At 51.6% G+C, this 25,463-nt stretch overlaps 2 protein-coding genes and 1 pseudogene across 3 annotated transcripts; 2 read left to right on the plus strand and 1 right to left on the minus strand.

Moving 5' to 3' along the window:
• Positions 1–376: 376 nt before the first annotated feature.
• On the plus strand, positions 377–1,731 carry TMEM95 (transmembrane protein 95). Of its 2 annotated transcripts, none has more exons than XM_056115242.1 (7): positions 377–545; positions 738–794; positions 946–1,026; positions 1,113–1,133; positions 1,265–1,369; positions 1,483–1,570; positions 1,698–1,731. In XM_056115242.1, the coding sequence occupies exons 1-7, from the start codon at positions 377–379 to the stop codon at positions 1,729–1,731; spliced, it is 555 nt and encodes a 184-aa protein (XP_055971217.1). The 2 variants fall into 2 exon arrangements, with proteins under 2 accessions (XP_055971217.1, XP_055971218.1); XM_056115243.1 differs by having other exon boundaries at positions 1,289–1,369.
• Positions 1,732–10,865: 9,134 nt separating this feature from the next.
• Positions 10,866–11,174, minus strand: LOC130024460 (ribosomal biogenesis factor-like; annotated as a pseudogene).
• Positions 11,175–18,457: 7,283 nt separating this feature from the next.
• Positions 18,458–25,297, plus strand: TNK1 (tyrosine kinase non receptor 1). The gene is made up of 12 exons (XM_056115101.1): positions 18,458–18,641; positions 18,840–18,910; positions 19,214–19,405; positions 19,532–19,687; positions 19,801–20,084; positions 20,268–20,541; positions 23,209–23,303; positions 23,566–23,730; positions 23,993–24,075; positions 24,544–24,848; positions 24,920–25,015; positions 25,097–25,297. Exons 1-12 carry the CDS (start codon positions 18,479–18,481, stop codon positions 25,208–25,210), a joined length of 1,998 nt encoding a protein of 665 aa, XP_055971076.1. The 5' UTR covers positions 18,458–18,478; the 3' UTR covers positions 25,211–25,297.
• The last annotated feature ends 166 nt before the right edge of the window (positions 25,298–25,463 follow it).

Consider the following 25,463-nt stretch of genomic DNA (forward strand, 5'->3'; position numbering starts at 1 on the left):
AGAGAGAGGATTTCTGGGTCTCTGAGGGGATGGGCTACTGATAACCGCTCAAAATTCTTCACTGGGGAGTCATTTACCATTGGTCATGATTTACAAGAAGGAAAATAAAATTGCTTTTGGAAACAAACTTGTAAAGGCTGCTGAGGGTTGGGGGTGCTGTTCAGTGGAAACAATGTTCCTCTCTTCATGACCTGCTGAAAAGTGTCATCTGTCCCTCAGTTCCTTGGGCGACAACTTTACCCCTGTCAAGGATGGATCAGTGGCATCATTCTGAAACACTCTAGAACTGCCAAGCCAAGGTCTGGAACCAGGATACAGCATTCTGAGACTTCTCAGCCTCGGTGGGCCAGTCCTAGATGATCCCCTAGTGGGTCTCATGTGGATGCTGGCAGTAGGAGGACTTTTTTTGGCAGCCTCCCAGGCCTGCATCTTTTGCCACCTCCCAGCCCGAGACTTACCAGGCCGCCTGGCTCAGCTCTGCAGCCAGATGGAGGTCCAGTGGAAGGACTGTGAGGCCTCGTGGAACTTCACAGCTTTTGCTTTAGGTGAGCCAAAGGCACGTTGAGAGACAGACCCAGCCGGGGTCGGTCGTCCTGTGGCCCAAGCAGAGCCACATGTGGCTCCCAGCTGTGTGCCCTTCACCTGGCACTTTATCCTCTCCTCGGAGAGCTGCTGTAGAACTGGAAAAGACCCCTTGGGCTGGTAAGGACATTGCAGTTCCTCGCCCTTCTCCATAGATGAGGTGACCATGAACAAAGTCACAGAGAAGACACACAGAGTCCTGAGGGTCATCGGTGAGCTCCAGTGGCACAGTCTGGAGGCTGTGGAGGAAGGGAAGGAGGGAAGGCAGAGACCTGAGGGGATGGGGAGGTTGAGGGGGGAAGCAGGGAAGTGAACCTGAACTGTTGAAGCCCCAGGCGGCAAAACTATTCCTCCTCTCCCCAGAGATCAAAGGCTCTCTGTCCTCACTCCTGAAATACTGGCAATGGCTTCAAAAGACCAAGTTCCCAGAGTACACCAGGGAAGGTATTTATGTGGGAGGCGGCCAGGAGTACTTAGATCGCCAGCAAAAGGGGTGTGGATATGCTACTTCATCTCCTGTTTCATTTCAGCGCTCTGTGCTCCTGCTTGCCGTGAGTAGAAAAGGAACGGGCTGGGGACAAGCTCCAGGGCCTCTGGGTATCTGCAGTGGATCTTCCGAGGCGCTGCGCGGGGGAGGAAGTGAGGTAGCAGGCGGGGCGAAGCCTGGCTGTCCCTTCCCCCGCCCTGTTCTCACTGTCTCCTGCAGGGGGCAGCACCATCCTGTACAACTGTTCCACCTGTGAGAGCTTGGAGGTGTACTGTTGGCCCCGAAAACGCTGCTTCCCAGGTCCTTCTTTCCCACCCCCACCTCACCCCGCTCTGATATCTGACACTGAAGCTCCCCAAATGCCCACAAATGTAGTACTCAGAGTCAATTTTGTTCTCTTCGGCTCTCTGCAGGAAGCCATGATCTTTGGGAAGCAAGAATTCTGCTTCTTTCTGTCTTCACAGCTGCACTGTTCCTAGGTGTTGTCACCCTCCTGATAGAGTGAGTTGGGGCAGAAGGGCAGACAAAAGCCTCACCAGCTCTGGTACTGTCTTCCATCCATCCTTCGGCCTCCCCACTTCCCACCCTGACCCCCTCCCCTGGCCTCCTAGCCTCTGTCTATCCCCAGGTCCAGATACCTTGAAGCAAAAGATGACCTGTAAAGACGATGACCACCCCCAACTTCCAGATTAAAGAAATACACACCCACAACTTCTGCTTCCCTTGGGAAAAAGAATCAGAGATCCCCATATTTCAGTCTCTCAGATCCTGAAACTCCAAACACCCCCAGGATCCTAGCTACAAATGGCCTCCAAGAATCCTGGGAGACTCCTCCTTTCCACTCCTCAACCAACCAGAGAGGAGCAGTCACTCCTGCCAGGAAAATATTTATAGGGAAAAACTGCCCCCTGTACCCCCAATCCACCACTCCCACACCTGCTTCTGCTTGTTCTCGGAAACGGGGGCTGCCTGCCCCAAAGCTATTATGACTTATTGGGAATCCGAGAATGATTGTTCTGGATAACTCCCTCCCTCCTGAGTGAGACACATCAGTCAGTCCTCTGGTATGTTTGTTCTCCCTCCGCTGAACATTGCGAAGTCTTGGCCTTGCGGAAGCCTTTCTTCTACCAGGCCCAGCTAAAGCTGCCATTAATGATCTGCACCCTCACTGGCCTCTGACTCCAGCGGGGTTAGGTAGAGGAAGGCCAGCAGGCACAGTGAAGCTCTGCTCTTCTCAGAGGAAGGGGATTCTCTATCCTAGGAGATAGATATTTCGCTGTGTTCAGAGAAATTGTTTTTAGATTTGTTTGGGAGCCACATCTAACAGTATTTGGGAAAACTATTCCTGGTTCTGTGTTACTGGATCGTACCTGGAAGCGCTTAGGAGATTGAACTCCTGCAAGCAAAGCATGTTCCTCAGCTTATGGACTATTTCCCGGGCTCTGGAGAAATTTCTGTTTCTCTATTGGGGGGACGAGTGTTACTGATCTCCAGTGGGCAGGGGTCAGGGATGCGTGCATCGTCCTAATATGCACGAGAGTCCTACAGCTCAAAAAATAACTCTGTCCAGGCCCAAGTGAGGCACAAAGCTTGTCTTGCATGAGGCCAAGACCGGTTCCATGCCCAGCATTACTGTATGGTCCCCTGATCACTTCAGTTGCAACCCAAGCACACATCTAGGAGTGACACCTGACTGCAGAACTCAAGGAGTACCCCTGAGCACCACTGAGTATGAACCAACACCCTTCCCTCAACCCCATACTACCACCATCACCATGCACACTCTCCTCTCTCTGTCTCTCTCTGTCTCTGTCTGTCTGTCTCTCTCTCTCCTCTCTCTCTCTCTCTCTCTCTCTCTCTCTCTCTCACACACACACACACACACACCCATCAATCATAATTATCCTGTCCAGAAAGCCATAGTGTTGGGACCAGAGCCTTTGTACAGAAAGAAAGTGCTTGCCTTGCACATGTCCAACCAGGGTTTGATTCTTGGCATCCCACATGGTCTCCTGAGCACCACCACGAGTAATTCCTGACTGCAGAGCCAGGAGTAACCCCTGAGCATCATTGGTGTGACCCAAAACAAAACAAAATAAAAATAAAGCTATAGTGTGGTGTTGAGAAATCCTGGTGTTTGGTTTCCTGGCTCTCAGGAGTTTTTGGTATGACATATGGAAAGTGGAACATGAAAAGAGAGGCCTGTCACCAACCAGGCCAAGCCACAACCATGCTGAGACCATTCTCCACACGCATGAAGGTACCGGCAGAGGAACAAAGGCATGCGGGGTCCCGGAGATCTACAAGCCTGCTCAGATCGGGGCTGAGCATCCTCCACCCAGATCCTCCATCCTCCAGTAGGCAGGGATCACACCCACCAACTGCCCACCCCCCCGCCCCGGCACCGTGTAACCCCATCAATGGCCAAGACCCAGAGACTATAAAACCCAGCTCCTGGAAGCACATCACGGCCGGGCGACATCTTATTATTTCATTCTTACTTGAACAACCTGGCAGGCTACTGAATGTAACCTGCCCACACAGCAGAGTTTGGCAAACTCCCCGTGGTGTACCAAATATGCCAAATACCAGTAACAATGATGGGTCTCATTCTCCTGACCCTGAAAGAGCCTTGAATATGGCACTTTTTAAAATCTCAGGGCTAGGGCCAAGGAGACTTCACTGGTGCCTGCTCGAGGCAATCGACGAACAACAGGACGATCGTGATTGTGATCGTGATTAAAACATCATGGTTTACAAAGCTGTTCATAGTGGAGTTGTTTCAGGTGCACAATGTTCAGACACTAATCCCACCATCAATGTCCCCAGGTTCCCTCCCACACCTCAGCCTGCCCACTTGGCAGGCATATAACAATTTTTTTCATATTGTTCCTTAGAATTTTAAAGAAATGATGAATGGAAGTATCAGAAAATAAATTAATGTCCATTTGTGATTATTGACTGCTATGTTTTTATCCTTTCTTAAGGAGTGGAGCGATAGCACAGTGGTAGGACGTTTGCCTTTCACAAGGCTGGCCCGGCCGACCTGGTTTGATTCCTCTGCCCCTCTGGGAGAGCCCGGCAAGCTACCGAGAGTATCTCACCCACACGGCAGAGCCTGGCAAGCTCCCCATGACGTATTCAATATGCCAAACACAGTAACAACAAGTCTCACAATGGAGACATTACTGGGCCCGCTCGAGCAAATTGATGAACAACGGGAGGACAGTGCTACAGTGCTTAAGGAGTGAGTGCTATTCTCAATGCCACATGTTGGGAAGTTTCTCCTGTCCTTTAAAGGAGTTCTTCTAATGCTGCTTTTTTTTTTTTTTGAGAGGGGGCAGGCTTGGTGATGTTCAGGGGAACTCTTGACTCTGCGCTGAGGAATCACTCCTGGTGGGCTCTGGAGACCATATGGGAAGTGGGGGGTCAAACTTGAGTAGGCTGCATGCAAGGCAAGCACCTTACCTGCAATACCATCTCTTCAGTCCCTAATGCTTCTTTATTTTACTTATTTGGAGAGGGGTGGGGTTTCTCCATCTCTGTGTTGAGGAGATCACACCTGGGAATGCTCGGTGAAACTTGTGGTACTGGGGCTTGGATATAGGATTCCCTTATGTAAAGCAGACTCTCAAGCCTTTGAACTCTCTCCTCAGCCTCAATTTTCCTCAACTTTGTTTTTATTATGTTTTGTGGCCACACCTGGCAATGTTCAAGGGTTACTCCTGGCTCTGCACTAAAGAACCACTCCTGGCAGTGCTCAGGGGAACATATGGGATGCCAGGCATCGAATCTGGGTGGGCCACATGCAAGCCAAACCCTCTACCCACTGTGCTATAGCTCCAGCCCTTTTCCTCATCTTTTTATTTTTTTCCTCATCTTTTTTAAATACAGATAATGCATTTCATTTATTCTATGCCTCCTCTTTATTTATTTACATTTGAACATCTCTGAGGAATCCATTTGAAGTTGAAAACATATTTAAGCATAATTGTATAATATATACAATTATAACTGATAGGCTGGAATGATAGCACAGTGGGTAAGACATTTGCCTTGCACATGGCTGACCTGGGTTCAATTCCTCCACCCCTCTTGGAGAGCCCAGCAAGCTACCGAGAGTATCTCACCCACATAGCAAAGCCTGGCAAGCTCCCCGCGACGTATTAGATATGCCAAAAATAGTAACAGCAAGTCTCACAATTTGTTGTGAGATGTTACTGGTGCCCGCTTGAGCAAATCAATGAACAAACGGAAGACAGTGCCACAGTGCATTATAACTGATATCTTAAATTCAGGGAAGTGCAGCAGTGTTTGCTTTACAGGATTCCTGTGCTGTTCAAGTGAACTCATATGAAATGCTTGGAACTGTGCCCTACAAGTCATTTAGTGGGCTCTTATATTTTAGACATTATAATATTATAATATCATTTAAAATCTCTATAGTAGGAATATAGTTTAGAAGTAGGGGCCGGAGTGTCGCCTTGCACGTGGTCGAGCCGGGCTCGATCCCCAGCATCCCATATGGTCCCCTGAGCACCGCCAGGAGTAATTTCTGAGTGCAGAGCCAGGAGTAACCCCTGTGCAACGCTGGATGTGACCCAAAAATAAAGAGAGAGAGAGAGAGAGAGAGAGAGAGAGAGAGAGAGAGAGAGAAGTAGAGTGCTTGCTTTGTACGTATGAGGCATCACACACCCAGAAATAGTATGGGTCTTAAAGTACTTGCGTTGCATGCTACTGAATCTGGTTCAATCCCTAGCACTGTGTATGGTTCCCTGAGCACTGCCAGGAGTGATCCCTGCACACAGAGCCAAGAGTAAGTCTTGAGAACCACTAGATGTGATAAACAAACCCTAAAAAGAAATTATGGGGCTGGAGAGAGAGCTCAACAGGCTGAGCGCATGCGTCCCATGCAGGAGGCACTTCATGGTCCTCTAGCACAGAGTCAGGAGTAGCTCACAAGCACCACTCGGTCCATGCCCCCAACAACAACAACAACAAAAAACCCAATAAAATCCTTCCTTAATTCTTTGCCTAGAGAGCATAGAAGATCAGGCCCTTTACCCTAATATTCAAGGGTTTTCATCAGGGATTTGTCCCTGTCTTGTTGACCCAGGGGACACCATCCAAACACAAACCTAACTGGAAACAACTATCTCAGATATCACACGTGCAAACCCACTTTCCTCCCAACCCGACCTCTCCTCTGGTAAGCTCCCTCAGGGTAGGCTGCAGTGCCAGCATTGTGGCTATTTTTCTCATGCATATGCTTGCAGAAGGCTTCTCAGTAAGTGATCTGCCTTTGGGATACTTATTTAAAATCTGGCTCCCCAGGTCCTGGAGACTTACCACCCAGCTCAGCGAATCCACTGCGGCACTGAGTCACTTGCAGTTGACTAAACTGTGCTCATGTCTTCGCTTGTTCCTATCCCCAGGATGCCCTTCCCTTCCGAGAAAGCTGCCTCTGAGTTCCTGAAGCTGAGTGGACTGCCCCCTCTCTCAGCATCTCCTGTGGCAAATGTCACATCAAATGTTGGTGTTTCTCTACCCACGTTTCCTCTACTCCATGTACTAACCTACAAAGCCACTACCTAAGGGTTTTTCTGGTTTTGTTTCATTATTTTGGGTTAGGGCCACACCCAGCAGTGCTCACGGATCAGTCCTGGCTGTGCTCTGGCAATCATACATAGTCGAGGCTCTGACCCCCTTTTGTCTGCTTTTCTGCAGCATCAGAGACTGAATCCAGGGGCTTGCACACTTCCACATGCAGCATATATATCTACCTGCTGAGCCACATCCCTGGCCCACAAAGGTTTCCAAACTTTGTTTCCCCAATGTCTGGCACTTGGTGGCTATCATGAAACATCTCTGACCACCCTTGTCCCTTCTCTGAACCCTTGTGGGTTTTGTTTGTTTGCTTTGTGGGGGAGCCACACCTGGGTTACTCCTGGCTCTGCACTCAGGAATTACTCTTGGTGGTGTTTGGGGGACCATATGGGATGCCAAGGAGGGAGCCCAGGTCATTTGTATGCAAGCAAAAGTAGCTCAATCCCTCCGAATCCCACATTAATACTTCATGATCACGTGCATCATTTGGCACTGGAGACTTGTAGAGTTTTTTGCTTTGTTTTGTTAATTTTTTTTTTTTTTTGGTTTTTGGGTCACACCCAGCAATGCTCAGGGGTTACTCCTGGCTCTGCACTCAGGAATTACTCCTGGCGTTGCTTGGGGACCATATGGGATGCTGGGAATCGAACCCAGGTCGGACACGTGCAAGGCAAACGCCCTACCCGCTGTGCTATTGCTCCAGCCCTGTATTGTTAATTATGAAGAGAGAGGAGAGAGAGAGAAACCACCACCACACCCTAAGGGTAATGCTGGATGTGACTCCAGTATGGAGTGTGGAGGAGTTTGAATCCTTTTTGTTTTGTTTTTGTTTTTATGCCCACCCAATGGTGCTCGGGGCTGTCTCCTGGCTCTGTGCTCAAAGGAATATGCAGGGTATTGAACTCTGCTTGGCTGCATGCAGTGCCTTACCCTCTCTACTATCACTCAGGCCTGGAGTTTGTTTCTTTTCTGCATACACAAAATCAAGGCAACAGAGAACACCTGACAAGGCAGGATGGGATTTTTCTCACCAAACAAACTGGGGAGACTGCTGTGAATGTGGCCATTGTTTTCTTTTCATTTCTTTTCTTTTTTTGCTTTGTCTTGTTTCAAGGCACACCAGTGGTGCTCAGAGATCATTTAGGGTCTGCAGAGAACTCAGGATGAAACCTGGGGTTTCAGCACACACAAAGCATTTGCTCTAGCCCTTTGAGATGTCTCCCTAGCTCAGGTCTGGCAATTATATTTGGCCTCCAGGGCAGCAGGGAGCACAGGACCACTCCTGAAGACACTTGCCCCCACTGTGAAGGTTCAGTATTGAGAACTGGGGGTTCAGTGCTGTTTGGGCGCAGAAGTATAGGCCAGGCACGACAGAGGCAGTATAGTGGGCAGGGCGTTTGTCGTGTATGCAGCAAAGTGGGATTAGACCTGGCCCCACATTTAGTCCCCTGAGCCCTGCCAGGAGTGGAGTTTGGCTGTGGTTCTAAGAAACAATTAAGGGGCTGCAGTGATAGCACAGTGGGGAGGGCGTTTGCCTTGCATGTGGCCGACCTGGGTTCGATTCCCAGCATCCCATATGGTCCCCTGAGCACCGCCAGGAGGAATTCCTGAGTGCATGAACCAGGAGTAACCTCTCTGCATCATTGGGTGTGACCCCAAAAAGCAAAAAATAAATAAAAATAAACAAATAGGGACTAGAGCAAGAGTACAGCGGGTAGAACACTTGCCTTGCACGTGGCTGACCCAGGTTTCATCCTTAGTATCCCAAATGAACTCCTGAGCACTTACCAGGAGTGATTCCTGAGTGCAGAACCAGAAGTAACCTGTGAATATTGCCGAATGTAGCCCCCCCCAAAAAAAAAATCAAAGAATGTGTAAGCAGGTAGGGAACTTGTGCAAGGCAAGTGCCCTATCTGGGTTCAATTTTTGACATCCCATGTGGTTCCTTCCCCCAAGCCCTCCAGGAGTGATTCCTGCACAGAGAGCCAGGAGTAAGCCCTGAGCACTGCTGCCCCCCCTCCCCAACAACAATAACAAAAAAACAAAAAGATAAATGCTGGATCATAAAGATAGTACAACAGGTAAAGCACTCACCTTGAACGTGTCTGACCTGAGTTCAATTATTGGTACCCCATACAGTCTATTATCCATGTCAGAAGTGACCTCTAGGTGCAGAGCGAGCTAGGAATAAGCCCTGGGCACACCTGGATGTGGTCTAAAAACAAACAAACAAAAAACAAGTGCAGGTCACAAGAGCAACACGCAGTGTTATTCATATGGTGCCGGGATCAGACTCAGCAATTGCTCTAACCTTTAAACTATCAACTGGCCCTGGGTTTTACAATTAAAATATCTCCCAAAATTATTTGAAATGCCTTCTGACAAACAGCAGAGGCCAGAAAGTCTTTTATTTTAAAAAAAATTTTTATATCATATTTTTTATTTTTTGATCGGTAACCCAAAGGCCAAGGATTGTGTATCAACAACAGTAGAAACTCAATAAATGTGTGCTGAGTTAGGGAAATTTTGAAACATTTAGAATGAAGACAGGCTGGACTTTGTAAACCATACTCAGATGGTGGACACAGCTGCCTTCGTCTTGGAGCCAAGACCACACTGGAGCAAATTCGCCTCCTCTCAGGCGAATTCTGGAGGACTGTCCTACTCACACCTCTGTACGTCGTGATCGGGGTGACCCCTCTTCCGAAGGCAAGCAAGTCCTCTTTTAAAGCTGCATTCTGTGACCGATTGACCAACTGGTTATGGTATAAGTGAAACTGGGTCTCTTTCTAGGTCAAGCTTAAGAGAAACTGACCTTCTGCCTTCTGCCTCTTCTACTGACTACCCTTATTCTAGAACATGATAAAAGGATGGCCAGGACACTTGAAGAGTCCACATGTCCACATGTCCACATGAGGGGACTGGCCAAAAAAGCAACATTGTTCAGCAGGCAAGGGAATGATGACACTGCCCCCTACTGTCAGATCACCTCCAGACCTTCAGTTTTTCCAACTCAGGCTCCAGACATGGTGGAGCAGATCAACACAATCCCAGTGTGTTTTGAATTTCAGCTTCTCAAAGTCTAGGAGCATAATAAATGGTTGTTTCATGCCATTAGATATTGTCACACGATAGAGAGCGGGAACAACAGTACAAAGGAAAAGGAGCCCAGGATTTGGCCCTAAACTCCCTAATTTTGACATGCTGGCTGTGCCACTTTTTTGCTTGTTTGTTGATTTTTTTTGTTTTTGTTTTTGTTTTTGGGCCACACCTTGAGGATCTCAGGGCTTACCACTGGCTCTGCACACAGAAATCACTCCCAAAGGTGCTCAGGGGACCAGCTGGGATGCTGGGATCGAACCCAGTTCAATCGCATACAAGGCAAGTGTGCTTCCATGGTACTCTCAGTCCGGCCCCTGACACTTCCTAGCTATGTGCCCTTTACCAGCCTGAACCTTGGTCGTCCTATCTGTAGTTAATGGGCCTAAGGGATGGGCTAAGCATGCTTTGAATGTAGAAGTCCAAGGTTCGATTCCAGACACCATCTGGTCCCCAGCATGGCTCAGAACAACCTCTGACGTACAGAGTGGAAGTAGCACTTGAACACTACCAGGTGAGCTCCAGAAACCAAAAAAATAAAAGTTAACAATGGACAACAGGTGTAGAGAATCTGTCAGACATCATTCTTTTTGTTTGTTAGTTTTTGTTTTGGGGTTTTGTTGCTATTTTATTGTTTTGTTTTGTTTTGTTTTGGGGACACCGCCAGCTATGCTCAGGGTTAACTCCTGGTTCTGCACTCAGGTATTATGCCTGGAGGTATACATGGGACCATGTGACATGCCAGGGATTGAACCTGAGTTGGCTACATGCAAGGCAAGCTCTCTATGCTCTCCTATCTTGGCAACCCCATCATTTCAAGTCTTTTATGCATTCTTATCTATAGCTGTGTAACAGCTCATTTCAAAACTGGTCAAAAATTCAAGAGCAACCTCATGGTGTCTCACCAATAAAAATTTTAAAAAATTAAAAATTAAAAAAAATTAAAAATAAATAAATAAAAATTCAAGAACAGCTTAGTTGAATGGGCCTGATTCTGAATTTTTCATGTCGGTGCAGTCTTTTTTTTTTTTGTATGAAACATTTAATTTGTTGGTCTGGGGGGAGGAGTCTGCCGCATCACCAGCGTTTATTACAGCTGAGCCATTAACTTGGTAGCGTCATCGACATTAACTGGTTCATTTTCATGACACTGCTGAGGACACATTCCTCAGTGGTTTCTGCAGAGGCTCCAGGGAAAGGCCTTTCGAGAAGTGTGCAAGTTCCTTCTGTATGTCTACAAAAGCTTTGTTCATTCTGTTGATCTTTTCCTCATTCACAATATTTATCTTCTTGAGTTAGTGGCAACTGGTTTTGCTTTGTGTTTAGCTTTTAAGTGTTTCTGGGAGGCTACGTGGAACACATTCCTGGTCTTCTGCCCTCTTACTTTGTTTCTGGCCATTGTCAGCTAGAGCTTCGGACGCCCCTCACACAGCAGCTCCGACTCCAGGAGACGCCATAGGCTCACCTAGGTGCAGTTTTGATGTGGTTCAGGACTGCAGAAATCTGAGATCTGACTGAGACTAGAGGATCAGTTTCTAAAGTGGCTCAAGCTTGGAGTGATGGTGTTGGATGTTGGCTGTTGACTGTTGGCAGAAAATCTCAGTTCTAGGGCCAGAGAGCTAGAACAGCGGGGTGCTTACCTTGCATGCAGCTGACCTATGTTTGATCCCCAGCAATCCATATGGTGGAGTTCCCTGAGCCCCACCAGGAGTAATCCCTGAGCACAGAGCCCGGAGTAAGCCCTGAGCAACACCAGATGTGGTCCAAAACAAACAAACAAATTTCAAAAGTCTCTAAAAATAGTCTTAAAATCTAGCTTTTAGAAGTTATATACTGTTCGTTATACGACATTGCATGGATTACACAATCAACCCTTTCACTATGGGAAGGGACTAAAACTGACTTTTTGAAGGGGATTTTCAGCGACCACCATTCTGTAGACTGGCTACCATACACAGACAGTAAATTCTTCAATAACCCCATAAGCCCAATCACTCCATACTCCTAGATATTGATCTTGAAGTTGATGCAACAGAGGCACAGAAACATGAGGAGGGCATCTGCCTTACAAGGGGTTGATCCCAGTTTGATCCCCAGCATCCCAGAGTCCCCTAAGCCTGCCAACAGTGATTCCTGAGTGCAGAGCCAGGAGTAACCCCTGAGCATCACTGAGCATGGCCCCCAAACAAACAAGCAAACAAAAAGTGAGGAAACTTGCTTAGCTTCACGGCAGTGATAGGTTACAGACTGGCAGTTGCCCCAGAGGCTAGAGGCTCTAGTGATGTATGTGCTGTCCACTCTGCTGTGAGAGTTGAAGAACATGGTGGATATGAATATTTAGACTTCAGGATGCCACCAACAGATCACTCAACACAGTGGGCTGGTAGATCTGAAAACTAGTGATGCAACTGCAAATTGAGACAGAACAGAATCTCAGGATCCCGGGAGGTGAAACATGGGTGAAAGAACAGGAGGGTTTTACCCCAAGGTCTGGGAAGAGCTAACCAGATAAGGCCAGGGCATTCCAAGTACGACAGTGGGCAAAGATAGTTTCACCAGGAAAATATGTATAGGTTAGGTTTGAAAACTCTCATCCCCATTCTTTTGTTTTTGGGTTTATTTTTCCTTTTGGGACCGTATACCTGGCAGTACTCAGAGGTTACTCCATGCTCTGCACTCAGGAATTACTTCTGGCAACGCTTGCGGGAACCATATAGGATGCCAGCCAAACTCAGGTCAGCCACATGCAAGGTGAACACCCTACCTGCTTTACTCTCACTGTGGTCCCATCATCCCCACAGATTCCCACAAAAGATTTCTTGATGTGAAAAATCACTTCTGGGTCAGAGATATCGACCCAGTAGGCTGAGTGCCTACTAAGCAGGATTTGCACGTGAGAGGCCCAGGTGAGATCCCTTGCCCACATGGACCCCAGTACTGTTGGGAGCATCTCTGAAGCACAGAGTCAGGAGTAGTCCCCAGCACCATTAGGTGTGACCCCAGAACAAAGCAAAACAAACCAAAAAAAATTCACCTTCGTGGGGTCAGGGGGCTAGTTCAAAGGGTTGTTTCAGGTTCTGTTCCTGGTACCATAGGGCCCCCAGGTACTGGCTATGGACGCTAAACAAAACCGAACAAGTCACCTTGGCTTTATTTACTCTGTCCCAAAGACTCCATTTCATCCATATGTTCAACAAAGTTTATCAAACTTATCACATAAGCCAGGTGCAAGACTGGATGTGGAGACACAGCAATGCGCTAGCAAAATAAAAATCTTTTTCTTGGAGTCTAGCACGGGAGACAGACAAGTTATTAACAACTTCTATCAGAGCAACAAGTACAATGGGGAAGCACGGGGCTGCAGCGTGCAGGGGGGAGAGACCTGACCTGCGAGGGACAAGCTTTCTGCACTTAGCAGGGCAGATTAGGGTGAGACTTGGCAGAAGGAGCAATCACTCACAGGCTCAGAGGAGAAAAAGAGCCAGGATGACACAGGGGGATTTCTCCTCCCAGAGACGTTGATGGGGGTAAGGCAGGAGGAGTCAAGGCCAAGATCTCAGAAATACAAGCAGAAATAGAGGCACTAAGGTGGCCTGAAGGTGTTTGATTTCTGCAGAATTATGGGCTCCACTCCCTAAAGCCAGGGGAAGGGAGGAGGGGCAGCTCGGTGCTTTCTCATCCTTCTGGTTCTCTTCCCTGTGAGGAAAGACTTGGCCTTGGTGGTGTCAATGTGCTCATCACTGTGGGATGCAGATCCTGTGGGGCAAGGCAGAGGCTGGGTGGGACAGGTGGAAAAGCAGTGCCTGTCAGAGAGCCCCATCTCAGCCTGGAGCAGGAGCTGCCCTGTGGGTTTGGTTAGGATGGTCATGTTGTGTTCTCCCATAGCTCATTTTTGGGGGACTTATTTTGTGGACACATCCAGGGGTGCTCAGGAGTAGATCCCAGTGGTGCTTACAATGGGGGATGTACAGTTCTTGGGATCTAACCTGGGGGCTCTGGCATGCGTGGCATATGCTTTAATCCTCTAAGCTATCTCCACTGACCCAAGACATCACATTTTTTGGGGAGGCGGGGTCTCCCAAGAGGTGTCCAGGGGGTTCAGAGGCCCCACCAGTGATTCTCAGCCTCTGGGGCCAGTGGTTCAATGCAAGGGTCTACGAGATGATCCTCCTCAGGTTGCCCAGGCAGTGTTTGGGGCCTCTAGGGCTGCATCCAGCAATGTTGGAGGACCATGGGGGGCCCTGAACTGAACCCAGATTCTGCACAGGCTTAGAATGTACCCTAATCCTCTGCACTCATACTTAGACCCCATACTCCACCCTTTATGGGAAATGGAGGGGATGAGAAAGATTAACACCAAAATAAAAAGTAAACAGGGGCCTAGAGTCATAGTACAGCTTTTAGAATGTTTGCCTGGATCACAGCTGACCCAGGTTCTATCCCCGCATCCCATATGGTCTCCTGAGCACAGTCAGGAGTAATTCCTGAGTGCAGAGCCAGGAGTGACCTGTGAGCATTGCCCAGGTGTGACTCAAACCCCTGCCGCCCCAAACAAAAAGTGAACAGGGAATGGGGCTCAGGAGATGGCTCAAAGGGCTGAGTGCAAGCTTTGCATCCAGGAGGCCAGTTTTGATCCCAGGTACCCAGAACACCAATGGAAGTGACCCTGGAGCATTGCCAGGCGTGGTCCAAAAAACAAATATAAAACAAAAACAGGACCGGAGCAATAGTACAGTGTGGAGAGCCTTTTAAGCAGCTAACCTGGGTTTGATCCTCAGCACCCCAGATGACTCCCCCTCCCCAAACCTGCCAGGAGTGATCCCTGAGTGCAGAGTTAGGAGGAAGTCCTGAGCATCGCCAGGTGTGGTCCAGTAAACAAACACACAAAAGACAGGCCTCCCCGCCCCCCCCCCCCCTAGAGAAATAAACAGGGTGAATAGGAATAATAAAGCCCCTAATTCCCTATATATTTTTTCTGAGTTCAAGACAAGTGGTGAAGACAGAGCTCCACAGATAAGAGCCTGCTTTGCTCCCAGAGGCCTGGATTTGATGCCAACACTGCGCGTCTCCTAGAACCTCTGACAGGAAATTCTCCATCTCCACCACAGCCCTGGCAGGAGTGGTCCCAAAGCAAAAAACAAAACATATCAGGGGCCAGAGCAATAGTACAGCGGGTTGGGTTCAGTCCTGATTACTCCTGGCTCAGGACTTGTGTTCAATCATAACTGACCCGGCTTCAATTCCCGGCATCCCCTGTGTTCCCCAGAGCCCATCAGTTTGCAGATCCCTGAGTGCAGAGTTAGGAGGAAGCCCTGAGCATCGCTGAGTGTGGCTCTAAAACCAAATAAAGTAAAATATAAAATAAGATATAGAGAACATCAGTGCTGAATCCGACCACTAAACTGTCAGGCTTGAACCCTAGCCCCAGGTCCCCAAGCACTGTGGGTGTGGGTCTTATTTTTGACAAAGTGAGGGAGGTGGGATAGTCAGGGAAGGGACCACTATTACAGTGATAGAGGGAAGTGGTCACTCTGGACCAGGAGTAGGTGCTGAAAGGAGGGAAAAATGATACTCAGATACGCTGTCAGGAACAGTATTGCAAACCACAACGCCTGAAAGGGGGGATGCAGGGGAAGAGTGCCTGTCATAGAGGGGTGGGTTAGGAGGGAAGCTGGAGACATTGGTGGAGGGCAGTGGACACTGGTGAGGGTTTTGTGTTAGAGCATTGTAAGCCTGAAACTTAATTTTAAATATTTTTTTGGGGGGTCACACCCGGCGATGCTTGATGCTCAGTCACTCCTGGCTTTGCACTCAGGAATTACCCTGCGGTGCTCAGGGGGCCAGATGGGATGCTGGGAATCGAACCCGGGTCGGCTGCGTGCAAGGCAAACGTCCTGTGCTATTGCTCCAGCCCCAGGGGGGTTCCATTTTAGACTGTCTAGCTGGGGCCTAAATTTCTGCATCAGCATGAGTACCTCTCAGGGTGAAGGGCGGGTAGGGCCTTGCAGACACGGGTTCGATATCTTGCAGGCCCTGGACTATAAGGAGTTTGTTCAATAGGAGATGAGCTCCGGTTGAGAGAGGAGAAAGACTGGTGTGAGGGGTAGGTGGAAGGAGGAATTGCGGAAAGAGGTGGAAGGTACTCAGGGAAGACTACGAGACTGCGTGAGGCGAGGTCGGGAAAGGCAAGCTCACGCGTAGCCCCGCGCCCGGCCCCGCCAGGCCCCGCCCAGGCCCCGCCCCGCCGGGATTTAGCGCCGCCAGCAGCGGGCGGCTCCGCAGCCGCCGCTTCCGCCGCCTCCAGGTGAGCCCGCGCCAGGTGAGGGGCGATACCTTGCAGGGCTCTTGCAGGGGTGCGTGCCGTGGTGCTGAGCCTGCCACGGGCCCTGCCTTCCCCCTGCTGTCGGGCCGGTGGCCCCGCGCCCGGCTGTCCCCGGTCTCCTAGCAGCGAGCGGTCCTTTCGGGGGACCCCAGAGCCCAGCCCCCCGCCGCCCCGCCTCTGCCTGCTGGGCTCCGCCTCTCCCAGCCGCGTCCACGGCTTCCTCCGGATTGGACTCGGTCGGGGGGAGGGCGGACGAGGGGAAGGTGTTCAGGAGGGTGTAAGGGAGAGTGCGTCGGTGCGGGCAGTCAGCACCCTGAGACCGGGAGCCTCCTTGAATAAAGATCCGGGAGTTGCCTTCAAGCGCAGTCGGATCAGTGACTCAGGTGTGTGGGCAGAGCTCTGTACCCGGAGCTGATCTCCACTGGGTGTGGACCGAACGCCTGGCTACCTGGGTGGCCCTGCCCGCAGCACCCAAGTTTAGGGTGGCCTGCGGTCACTGCTGGTCGCAAGTGGTCAGATTGTGTTGGAACGTTGCTGCCTCGGGTGCTGAGGACGGGCTCAGAGCGGAAGGGCAGCAGGTGGAGCCTCTGGGACCTGGTGTGTCTGCAGTCCGGGCCTGTGGTGGCTTATTTTGGAGGCGGTGAATTGACGTGACCCGGGGGCGTGGATGTGAGTTCAGGCCTGTGGCAGGAACTCGGAGTATTTTGTTCCAGGTCCTGGCATGTTTCAGATTTAAGAGGACACATACCTGGGTGTCTCAGCCTGTGTGTTTTTTTTTTAATTTTTTTTTATTAGTGAAACACCATGAGGTACAGTTGTAGATTTACACTTTTTTGTGCTTGGGTTTGATTATACAATGATCAGATACCCATCCCTCCACCAGTGCCCATTTTCCACCACCATGGATAATATCCCCCCCACCCCCAGCCTGTGTGTTTTTGATGTGTGAGGTTTGGTATCTCCCCCGTGTGTGGATGTGAGGATATGCACGGCTGAGGTTTGGTGTAGGTAGTTTTTCTGCGTGCTCTAAGGGGCAGGTGACGGACCAACATGTCTTACGCTTGAAGAGAGGGGGTGTCTCAGGTAGGTGTACATTGCACTTTTGAAGAGTGAGGGCCCATTTGTACGCAGATTTTTCCCCCTGTGAAGTTCTGCATTCATCCATTCAGCCAGCTGAGGTTGTAGTTTGGTTTTCTCTCTGGATGCAGAACTGTACATATGAAGGGACAACTGTCTGGGAGCTTCTAAGGATTTTGGCAAAAGGATGATTGTAATGAAGTTTTGAGGCACCAAAAATTATACTCGGAGGCCGGGGAGATGACTCAAAGAGAGGGAGCACCAGCTTTGCCTGCAGGAGAGCCAACTTCCTCCATCACTAGCACTGCATGGTCCTCGCCGTCCCCCAGCCAGCCGTGGGGGACCTAAACTTAAACAAAAAATTGTCCTCAAATTTCTTGTTGTTAGTTTGTTTTTTTTTTTTTTCAGTTTCTTTTAGGGCTTTGCTCAGGGTTTGCTCCTGGCCGTGTGCTCAGGCATCACTCCTGGTGGTGCTCAGGTTGATCCAGGGTTGGCTGCTTGCCGTATAAACTCTTTATAAAGGTTATAGACTCTAAACCTTTGTATTGTATCTCCGACCCCTTACATTTGGTGGGTGGGTGGCAGCACTTCACCAGAGGTGCTGGGGGGGCCACTCCCAGTACACCACGCTGCTTGTGCGTCCTGGGGCCCCTATACTGTGTCCATTCCCTAGCCCTGCACCATGTTATTCAGTGGTGAGTGAAGTGTGAGTGCATAATGCGATGTACCCAGGGGGTCCTAGGAGTGCGGGAGCAGTGTGCCACACATGTGGAAAGTGAATGAGCAATATACCGGAAATCTGTCTATTGTCCACTGTCCTCCCGTTGTTCATGGATTTGCTCAAGCGGGCACCAGTAACGTCTCCATTGTGAGACATATTGTTACTGTTTTTGGCATATCGAATACGCCACAGGGAGCTTGCCAGGCTCTGCTATGTGGGCAGGATACTCTCGGTAGCTTTTTGGGCTCTCCGAGAGGGACAGAGGAATTGAACCCGGCTTGGCCGCATGCAAGGCAAACGCCCTACCCGCTGTGCTATCGCTCCAATATATCTGGAATATACCGGAAATCTATAGAGTTCTGAAATCCCAGGTGTGCGGAGGCTGGGTTTCTGTGGTAAAGGGGGGATGACCTTGATCTCAGGAGTGGGAAGGATTCCCTGTGGGGTTTTGTGTGGGAGTGGCAGGATGGCAGAATTCCTGGGCACTCAGAGGTGGCCTTTCCTCTGTTCCTAGCATCTCCGTCTCTGGGATTGGAGGGTCTGTGTGGGGAGAGCCTCTTCCGGGGGGGTTCCTTCTCCAGACATGCTCCCTGAGGCAAGCTCACTGTGGCTGCTGCGGCTGCTCCGGGACACCCAGCTCCCCCAGTTTTACCGGCCCATCCTCGAGGAGCTGAATGTCACTCAGCCAGAGCACTTCGACTTTGTGAGGCCCGAGGACCTGGACAGCATCGGCATGGGTCGGCCTGGTGAGGGATCCACCCTCCCCCCACCCCGCCCCAGCCCGACTCTCCTTCCCCAGGCTTCTCACCCAGGCGTCTGACCATCATTAAGGATTTCCACCCTCCACCCCTCTCTCTGCCTCATAATTCCCCGCTTCCTGCCCTCCCAGCCCCTCCCCACCCCCGTTGCCTTTGCACCAGTCCTCTGATTGTGGACTCCCCCAGCACAGCGCAGACTGGCTGAAGCGCTGAAGAGGCACCGTGCAGGGCACAAGCCCAAGAACTGGGTCTACAAGGTCAGTATTTTGGGGTGCCTGTGAGAAGCTTAAAGGGCACCTTAGGGGCTGGAGTGATAACGCAGCGGGTAGGGCGTTTGCCTTGCATGTGGCCAACCCGTGTTCAATTCCCAGCATCCCATATGGTCCCCTGAACACCACCAAGAGTAGTTCCTGAGTGCAGAGCCATGAGTAACCCCTGTGCATCGCTGGGTGTGACCCAAAAAAGCCAAAGAAAAGGGGGGCAGCTTAGCCCCAGGGGGTGGGGGCTCAAGGGAGGAACTGGCAGAGCTCCTCACATCTGATTTCCGGTTCATGTTTCAGATCCTTGGGGGCTTTGCCCCTGAACAGAAGGAGACCTCCTCCCTCGCAGACAACCCCGGGTCCCTCCCAGAGCTGGAGGGGGGACTCAAGTGTCTGATCCCGGATGGCGCTGTGTGCAGGGGGGAGTTGCTGGGCTCTGGCTGCTTCGGGGTGGTGCATGGAGGGCTCTGGAAGCTGCCCAGTGGCCAGAGTGTGAGTATCTGGGAACCTGTTTGGATTTTCAGACCTACTCTCCCTCTGTTCCAAGTATCCTCTCTGCTCTGGCCCGGGCATAGCCAAACCCTGGAAACCTGACGAGCTTTTCCTCCTCACCTCCAGATTCCAGTGGCCATCAAGTCCCTCAGGATTGGTCCTGAAGGCCCCGTGGGCACAGAGCTGGGGGACTTCCTGCGAGAGGTATCAATCATGATGAACTTGGAGCATCCAAATGTGTTGCGTCTGCATGGCCTCGTATTGGGCCAGCCTCTGCAGATGGTGAGCAGATTCAGACACCAACGCCCCAAACTGCCCCCGGACCCCTGGCCATGTGTGACAGGAAAGTGGGGGGATGGAACGTCCTCATGTGTTGGTGCCCCATGCTCCTGCAGGTGATGGAGCTGGCTCCACTGGGCTCCCTCCACGCACGCCTGACCACGCCGGCCCCTACACCCCCGCTGCCAGTGACCCTACTGTGCCGTTACCTGCGGCAGCTCGCAGGGGCCATGGTGTACCTCGGGGCCCGCGGACTGGTGCACCGAGATCTTGCAACGAGAAACCTGTTGCTGGCTTCACCACACACCATCAAGGTGGCCGATTTTGGATTGGTGCGGCCACTGGGCGGCGCCCAGGGACGCTATGTCATGGGCGGGCCTCGCCGGATCCCCTTTGCCTGGTGAGGATGGGGATGGCGCAGGAGACGGGCAGCTGAGGGGCTGGTCCTGTGAGGGATGCTGGAACAGAAGTAGGGGGTCTGGAAAGACACGGAAGGACTGGCCTGCCGGTATGAAGGGGTGATGCTCAGCGGCAGGTGTGTGCCCTGGAGGCCTCATGTGCTGCCCCCCCTTGACTCGTGCAGGTGTGCTCCGGAAAGTCTGCGCCACGGAGCTTTCTCCACTGCTTCAGATGTGTGGATGTTTGGGGTGACGCTATGGGAGATGTTCTCCGGGGGTGAGGAGCCTTGGGCTGGGGTCCCACCTTATCTCATCCTACAGCGGCTGGAAAAGGAACGAGCTCGGCTCCCCAGGCCTCCCCTGTGCTCCAGGGCCCTCTATGCCCTCGCACGGCGTTGCTGGGCCCTCCATCCTGCCGACCGGCCTAGCTTTTCCTACCTGGAGGAGTTGCTCCAAGAGGTAGGGGACCCGTTTCCCCAGCTACATTCGATTCTTCCCTCCATTCTGTCTCCCAGGGTTTCATGCAAAGACTGACATACTGATCTGGGACCTGGCTTTTTCTGGGGGGGTGAGGGATGGGGCACACCCAAGGGTGCTCAGGACTTACTCCTGGCTCTGCACTCAGTGATCACTCCTGTTGGGACTTGGGTGACCAACCACGTGGTACCAGGAAACACCAGACTGGCCATGTGCAAGGCAAGCCCCTGACTTGCTGTACTATTGCTCTGACCTTACAGGGCCTGGCTTTAACTGGAACAGATTCAGACCCTACCAGCAGAGGCAGAGCACCACAGACCTGGGGCTAGAGCTGGGCTTAGAAAAGGGGGAACAGAGAGCAGCGGGTTGCAGTGGATATATGAGAAATTTCAGAAAGGGGGAAATACAAGTAACTTCGGTGGCAGAGGTGTACAAGGCTGCTCCTTGCAGGAATGTAAAGGCAGGATGAAGAACCAGCGCTAACATACACCACCATGTTTTTGGTTTTGGACCCCATATGGCCATGCTCGCTCAGTGTTCGGGGCTGCTCTTGACTCCAGCCCACTGGGCTCTCTCATTGGGTCTGTGTACAATAATGCAGAAGCTGGAGAAATAGGACAGAGGGTGGGGCACTTGCCCTGCATGTGGTTGCTCGCGTTTGTTCCCAGGCATCCTATTTGGTCCTCCGAGCCAGGAATAATTCCTGAGTGTAGAGTCAGGTCGGCCATGTGCAAGGCAAATGCTCTACCTGCTGTGCTATCCATGGCAAAGCCTGGCAAGCTACCCATGATGTATTCAGTATGCCAAAGACAGTAACAAGTGTCACAACGGAGACATTACTGGGCCCGCTCAAACAAATTCACGAACAGCGGGAGGACAGTGATAGTGACAGTAACAGTAGAATCAGGAGGAACTCCTGAGCATCACCAGGTATGGCCCAAACACAAGACAACAACAAAAGAAGAATTTTATACGTTCTCTTTTTGGGGGGGGGGTCAGAAGGGGCTCCTGAGAGGTGCTCAGGGGGCTTGGACCCCAACCTGGAATTCTCAGCAGCCAGTTCAGTGTAAGGGCCTAAGGATGTGGTATCTATTGTGCCCTGCGGTGCTGGGGGTTATCTGGCCCTCAGTGCTCAGGGGCCTCCGGGAGTGCTCAGGGGCCTCCGGGACTATGCCCAGTAATGCTGAGGAAACCTTGTGGTGCTGGGGATAGATCCAGGGTCAGTGGAATGCAAGACATGCACCTTTATCCCTGTAACCTGCCTATACTCAGAGCATAGCTTATTCTGTGCTCAAGGGCCCCTAAGCTCCGGTGACCCCTAAGCCACCCCAAGTGGCTCAGGAACCATTTGGGGTTCTGGGAATTGAGCCTTGGTCAGCTGCATGGAGGGCAAGTACCCTGCCTGCTGTACTATTGCTTTGGCCTCCATAAATTGTTTAGTTTGGTTTTGCTTTCAGTTTCTGAACATACCCAGCTGTGCTCAGGACTTACTCCTGACTTTGCCCTTAGGGATCGCTCCTGGTGGTACTCAGAGACCAATATGCGTGCCAGGGACCAACAATCTAAGTTGGCTGCATGCAAGACAGGCCTTGCCCCTCTGTACTCTTATCTCTGGCCCTTTAGTCCCTTATATATTCTTATGCGAATTCATTGATTTAATCCACCAACAATGAAATGAGGTCATTACTATTTTACACAGAGGGACAGTTAAAACCATTTAAAAGAATCACTAATTTTCAACAAATGGACTGGTACCCATCCACAAGTGTATAAAAGTTTGACAGTCAATCTAATTTTAGGGCTGTCCTCAATCACTATGGCCTACTTTTTGGGGGGGGGGTGTCACACCCTTGGTGCTCAAGGCATATAACTGGCAATATGCTCAGAGCCATGCCTGGAGCTGCTCAGGGGACCTCACATGTATCTGGCCTCAAGCCAGGCTCAGAGCTGCAGCCACAACCTAGGCAAAGTGCCTTGCTTAACCTTTGTACTCTCTCTTTCCCTTACTATTGCCTAAGAGTTTAGTCTTGGAGAGATAACTCAATGGGCTGGAGTGCTGTTTTGCAAGTAGGCACCCTGGGTTGGATCACAGGCACCAAACTGCCAGGAATGACCCTAAGCTCCAAGCTACTCAGAAGAAATTCAGTTTTTACTCCAAAGGGGCCTGGGAACTTATAGAAAGGGTTTTCAGCAAGGCTGTGACAAACCAACTTGCTCCTTATCATGTGTGATACAGAAGATCAGAAAGCGATGGAGGGAAGGCTGGGCAGACAACAGTGGTGAGAGGCAAAACAGATAAAGAGACCTGGAGAAGTGCCAAGGTCGTGGCGTTGGGCAGGAATGTCAGCCTCAGGTCTGGCAGGCTTGAGTGTGGAGTGAAAGGGCCCCATCGCACCTTAGGCAGAGACAACACCCCCATCTTTGTTGCTGTCTTACCTCTGACTGGGATCTAGCTCGGTATGAAATCTAGGTCTAGCTCCCCCAACTGGATTACAACTTGGGGACAGGGACAATTCCCATCCTGGGCCAGGACAGAGGCCTTACCAGGTACGGGTTTGAAGGAGGGGTGCGTAGTCTTTCCTGCTCTTGTGACAGTACCCTTCTGATTCACACCACAGGGCTGCTCCCCTTTTAATCCCATCTCTGCAGGCCTGGCCTCCTGAGGGACGCTGTGTCAAAGAAGTCACAGAGCCAGGTGCCCTGAGGATGGAGCCTGGTGACCCTGTCACCATCATTGAGGGCAGGTGAGAGCCCTTGCGCCTGCCACGGGACGAAACTCCCTCCCACTCCACTTGGCCCGGTTCCCTCTCAGCTCCTTCAATGCTGCTCTTCTGCCTCAGCTTTACCCCGCCCCCCACCAGTTCCCACAGAAGACTGGCCTCCCAGCCAGAGCCTCAGCTGGCTCCCATCACCTCGGCACGTGGAAAAGGCTTCCCTTCCTCCAGTCAGAAGCAGCCCCACATCCTCTTGGACCTCCCCCCTTTCACCAAGCACCCCTTTTCACAGTGCCGATTCCACAACCTGGAAGGGCCAAAATGGTCGCACTCTCAAAGTGGGCAGCTTCCCAGCCTCGGCAGTGACGCTGGCAGAGTCCAGGGACTTCCCAGCCAGCCGCCCAGCCCTCAGAAGCAGCCCTGGCCAGGGAGAGCAACGCCGGGGAAGCACAGAGAGGTGAGGACCTGAAGAGTGGGCACAAAGTGGGCTTGGGGGGTCCCACTAAGTGCAGCAACTTCACTGGGAAGGGGGAGGGGGCCGGTGTGATGTTGGAGGGGAGGGGCTGAACTCCCCCCCCCCCCAGCTGGGGCTACTATTCGGGGTCTCAGTCCGTCTGGGAAGCCCAGAGATATTTTTGGGGGGAGGGGAAATGGCTACGTCGGGTAGGGGTGGACGTGGGCATGGGGTATGAAGAATGAATTGGATCGCTTTCCGATAGGGGGGACCGAGCAAAGGCAAAGCTTCAGGAAGTACCTCAGACCCAGGGCCAGAGAAGAAATATGGCCTTGAAGGGGATGAAAGGTCTGTATGGCGGTAGGGACATCCCCCTGGGTCTTCACAGAGGGCAAGAAGCACCTCAAATCTGCCCCTCCATCCTGACTCCGCATCTTGGCATGAGTCCTGCCCCGGCTCTGCCTGCTGACACCCAACACTTGCCTTATTATGCGGCCAACCTGGATTTCCCTGGCACCCCATGTGGCACCCCTAAGTCCTGCCTGGAGTGATCCCTGAGGACTGAGCCAGGAGTAAACCCTAAGCACCTCCAGGTGTGGCCCAAAACCCCAAAATATAAATAAATGAAAGATCTGCCTCCTCGACCGAACAGCAGCTCCCAGGCAGCGCTGTGGTCCCGGTCCTTGGCATCTGTCCACACGTGTCTCGTGTCCTATCCGGCACAAGGCTCAGCCCAAGGACAGACAGACCGAATGGGGAGAAGGCAAGGCCTCACATCTAGCTTCCTCTCAGGTTGTTTCTTTCTCAACTGTGCAGGCATTTCTAAGAGTCTGGAGTCGGTTCTGTCCCTGGGTCCCCGCCCCACAGGGGGTGGCTCAAGCCCCCCTGAACTTCGGCATCCCAGGGCTGTGCCCCAGAAGCCATCAGGCCTGCCACCCTGCCCTACTTTCGCTGCCGCCAACTCTTCTCACCAGGCCAGCCCAACCAGTAGAGAACGACCTCCTTGCCTCAAACAAGAATTTGCACAGAGTCACCCCAAGAGAGCACCAAGAGCCAGCAAGGCCACTGTTCCCTCGGGAGGCCCCTTGCCTGACTCTGAGTTACAGAGGAGAATTGCAGAGGTAAGAGGCCTAGTGTCCTTGAGGCACACCAGATGGGGGTAGGGACAGACACGAGGCTTTGTCTCCCTCAGGTGGAGCTGAACGTGCATGGAGTCACCCACCAGGAGTGCCTGTCAGCGCTCAGGGCCACCAGGGGAGATGTGGCGTCTGCCATTCAGAACCTTAAGGTAAAGCCAGAACCTTCTCCTATAGTCCCCCCTGCCTCCCCCTGCCCCCACCCTCTGGCCACCACTCTCCTGCCTCTGCAGGTGGACCAGCTCTTCCACCTGAGCACCCGGTCGAAAGCTGACTGCTGGCGCATCCTGGAGCATTACCACTGGGACCTCTCCGCTGCCAGTCGCTATGTCCTGGCTCGGCCCTGAACTCTGCTGCCTTAGGCATGAGCACTAGGAAAGGAAATCACGGCCATGCAGAACCTGCAAGGGACTTAAGCAGCACCACAGCAAGGTCCTGACAGAGCAGACCTTCCCACCCGGGGAAAACTGTAGTCAGGTATAGGAGCATCAGGTACTGATGAACCTTAGTCTCTGAGGGCCCGAGACCCCCTGGCTGGCTCAGAGAAGGATTGTTCATGTTACCTACCACTCCCAAAGAAGAAGAAGACTTGGAGGAATA

The sequence above is a fragment of the Sorex fumeus genome, unplaced genomic scaffold (genome assembly GCF_029834395.1).
Source record: "Sorex fumeus unplaced genomic scaffold, SorFum_2.1 ptg000028l, whole genome shotgun sequence".
Lineage (NCBI taxonomy): Eukaryota > Metazoa > Chordata > Mammalia > Eulipotyphla > Soricidae > Sorex > Sorex fumeus.

What these genes read in the sequence shown, in the direction of transcription:
- TNK1 (XM_056115101.1), top strand. Translation starts at nt 18,479, where the DNA reads ATGCTCCCTGAGGCAAGCTCACTGTGGCTGCTGCGGCTGCTCCGGGAC. An exon ending in TGGGCCAGCCTCTGCAGATG is followed by an intron (nt 19,688 to 19,800) that starts GTGAGCAGATTC and finishes ATGCTCCTGCAG; the next exon opens with GTGATGGAGCTGGCTCCACT. An exon ending in TGGAGGAGTTGCTCCAAGAG is followed by an intron (nt 20,542 to 23,208) that starts GTAGGGGACCCG and finishes CCATCTCTGCAG; the next exon opens with GCCTGGCCTCCTGAGGGACG.
- TMEM95 (XM_056115242.1), top strand. Translation starts at nt 377, where the DNA reads ATGTGGATGCTGGCAGTAGGAGGACTTTTTTTGGCAGCCTCCCAGGCC. An exon ending in CCCAGAGTACACCAGGGAAG is followed by an intron (nt 1,027 to 1,112) that starts GTATTTATGTGG and finishes GTTTCATTTCAG; the next exon opens with CGCTCTGTGCTCCTGCTTGC. An exon ending in CCGAAAACGCTGCTTCCCAG is followed by an intron (nt 1,370 to 1,482) that starts GTCCTTCTTTCC and finishes GGCTCTCTGCAG; the next exon opens with GAAGCCATGATCTTTGGGAA.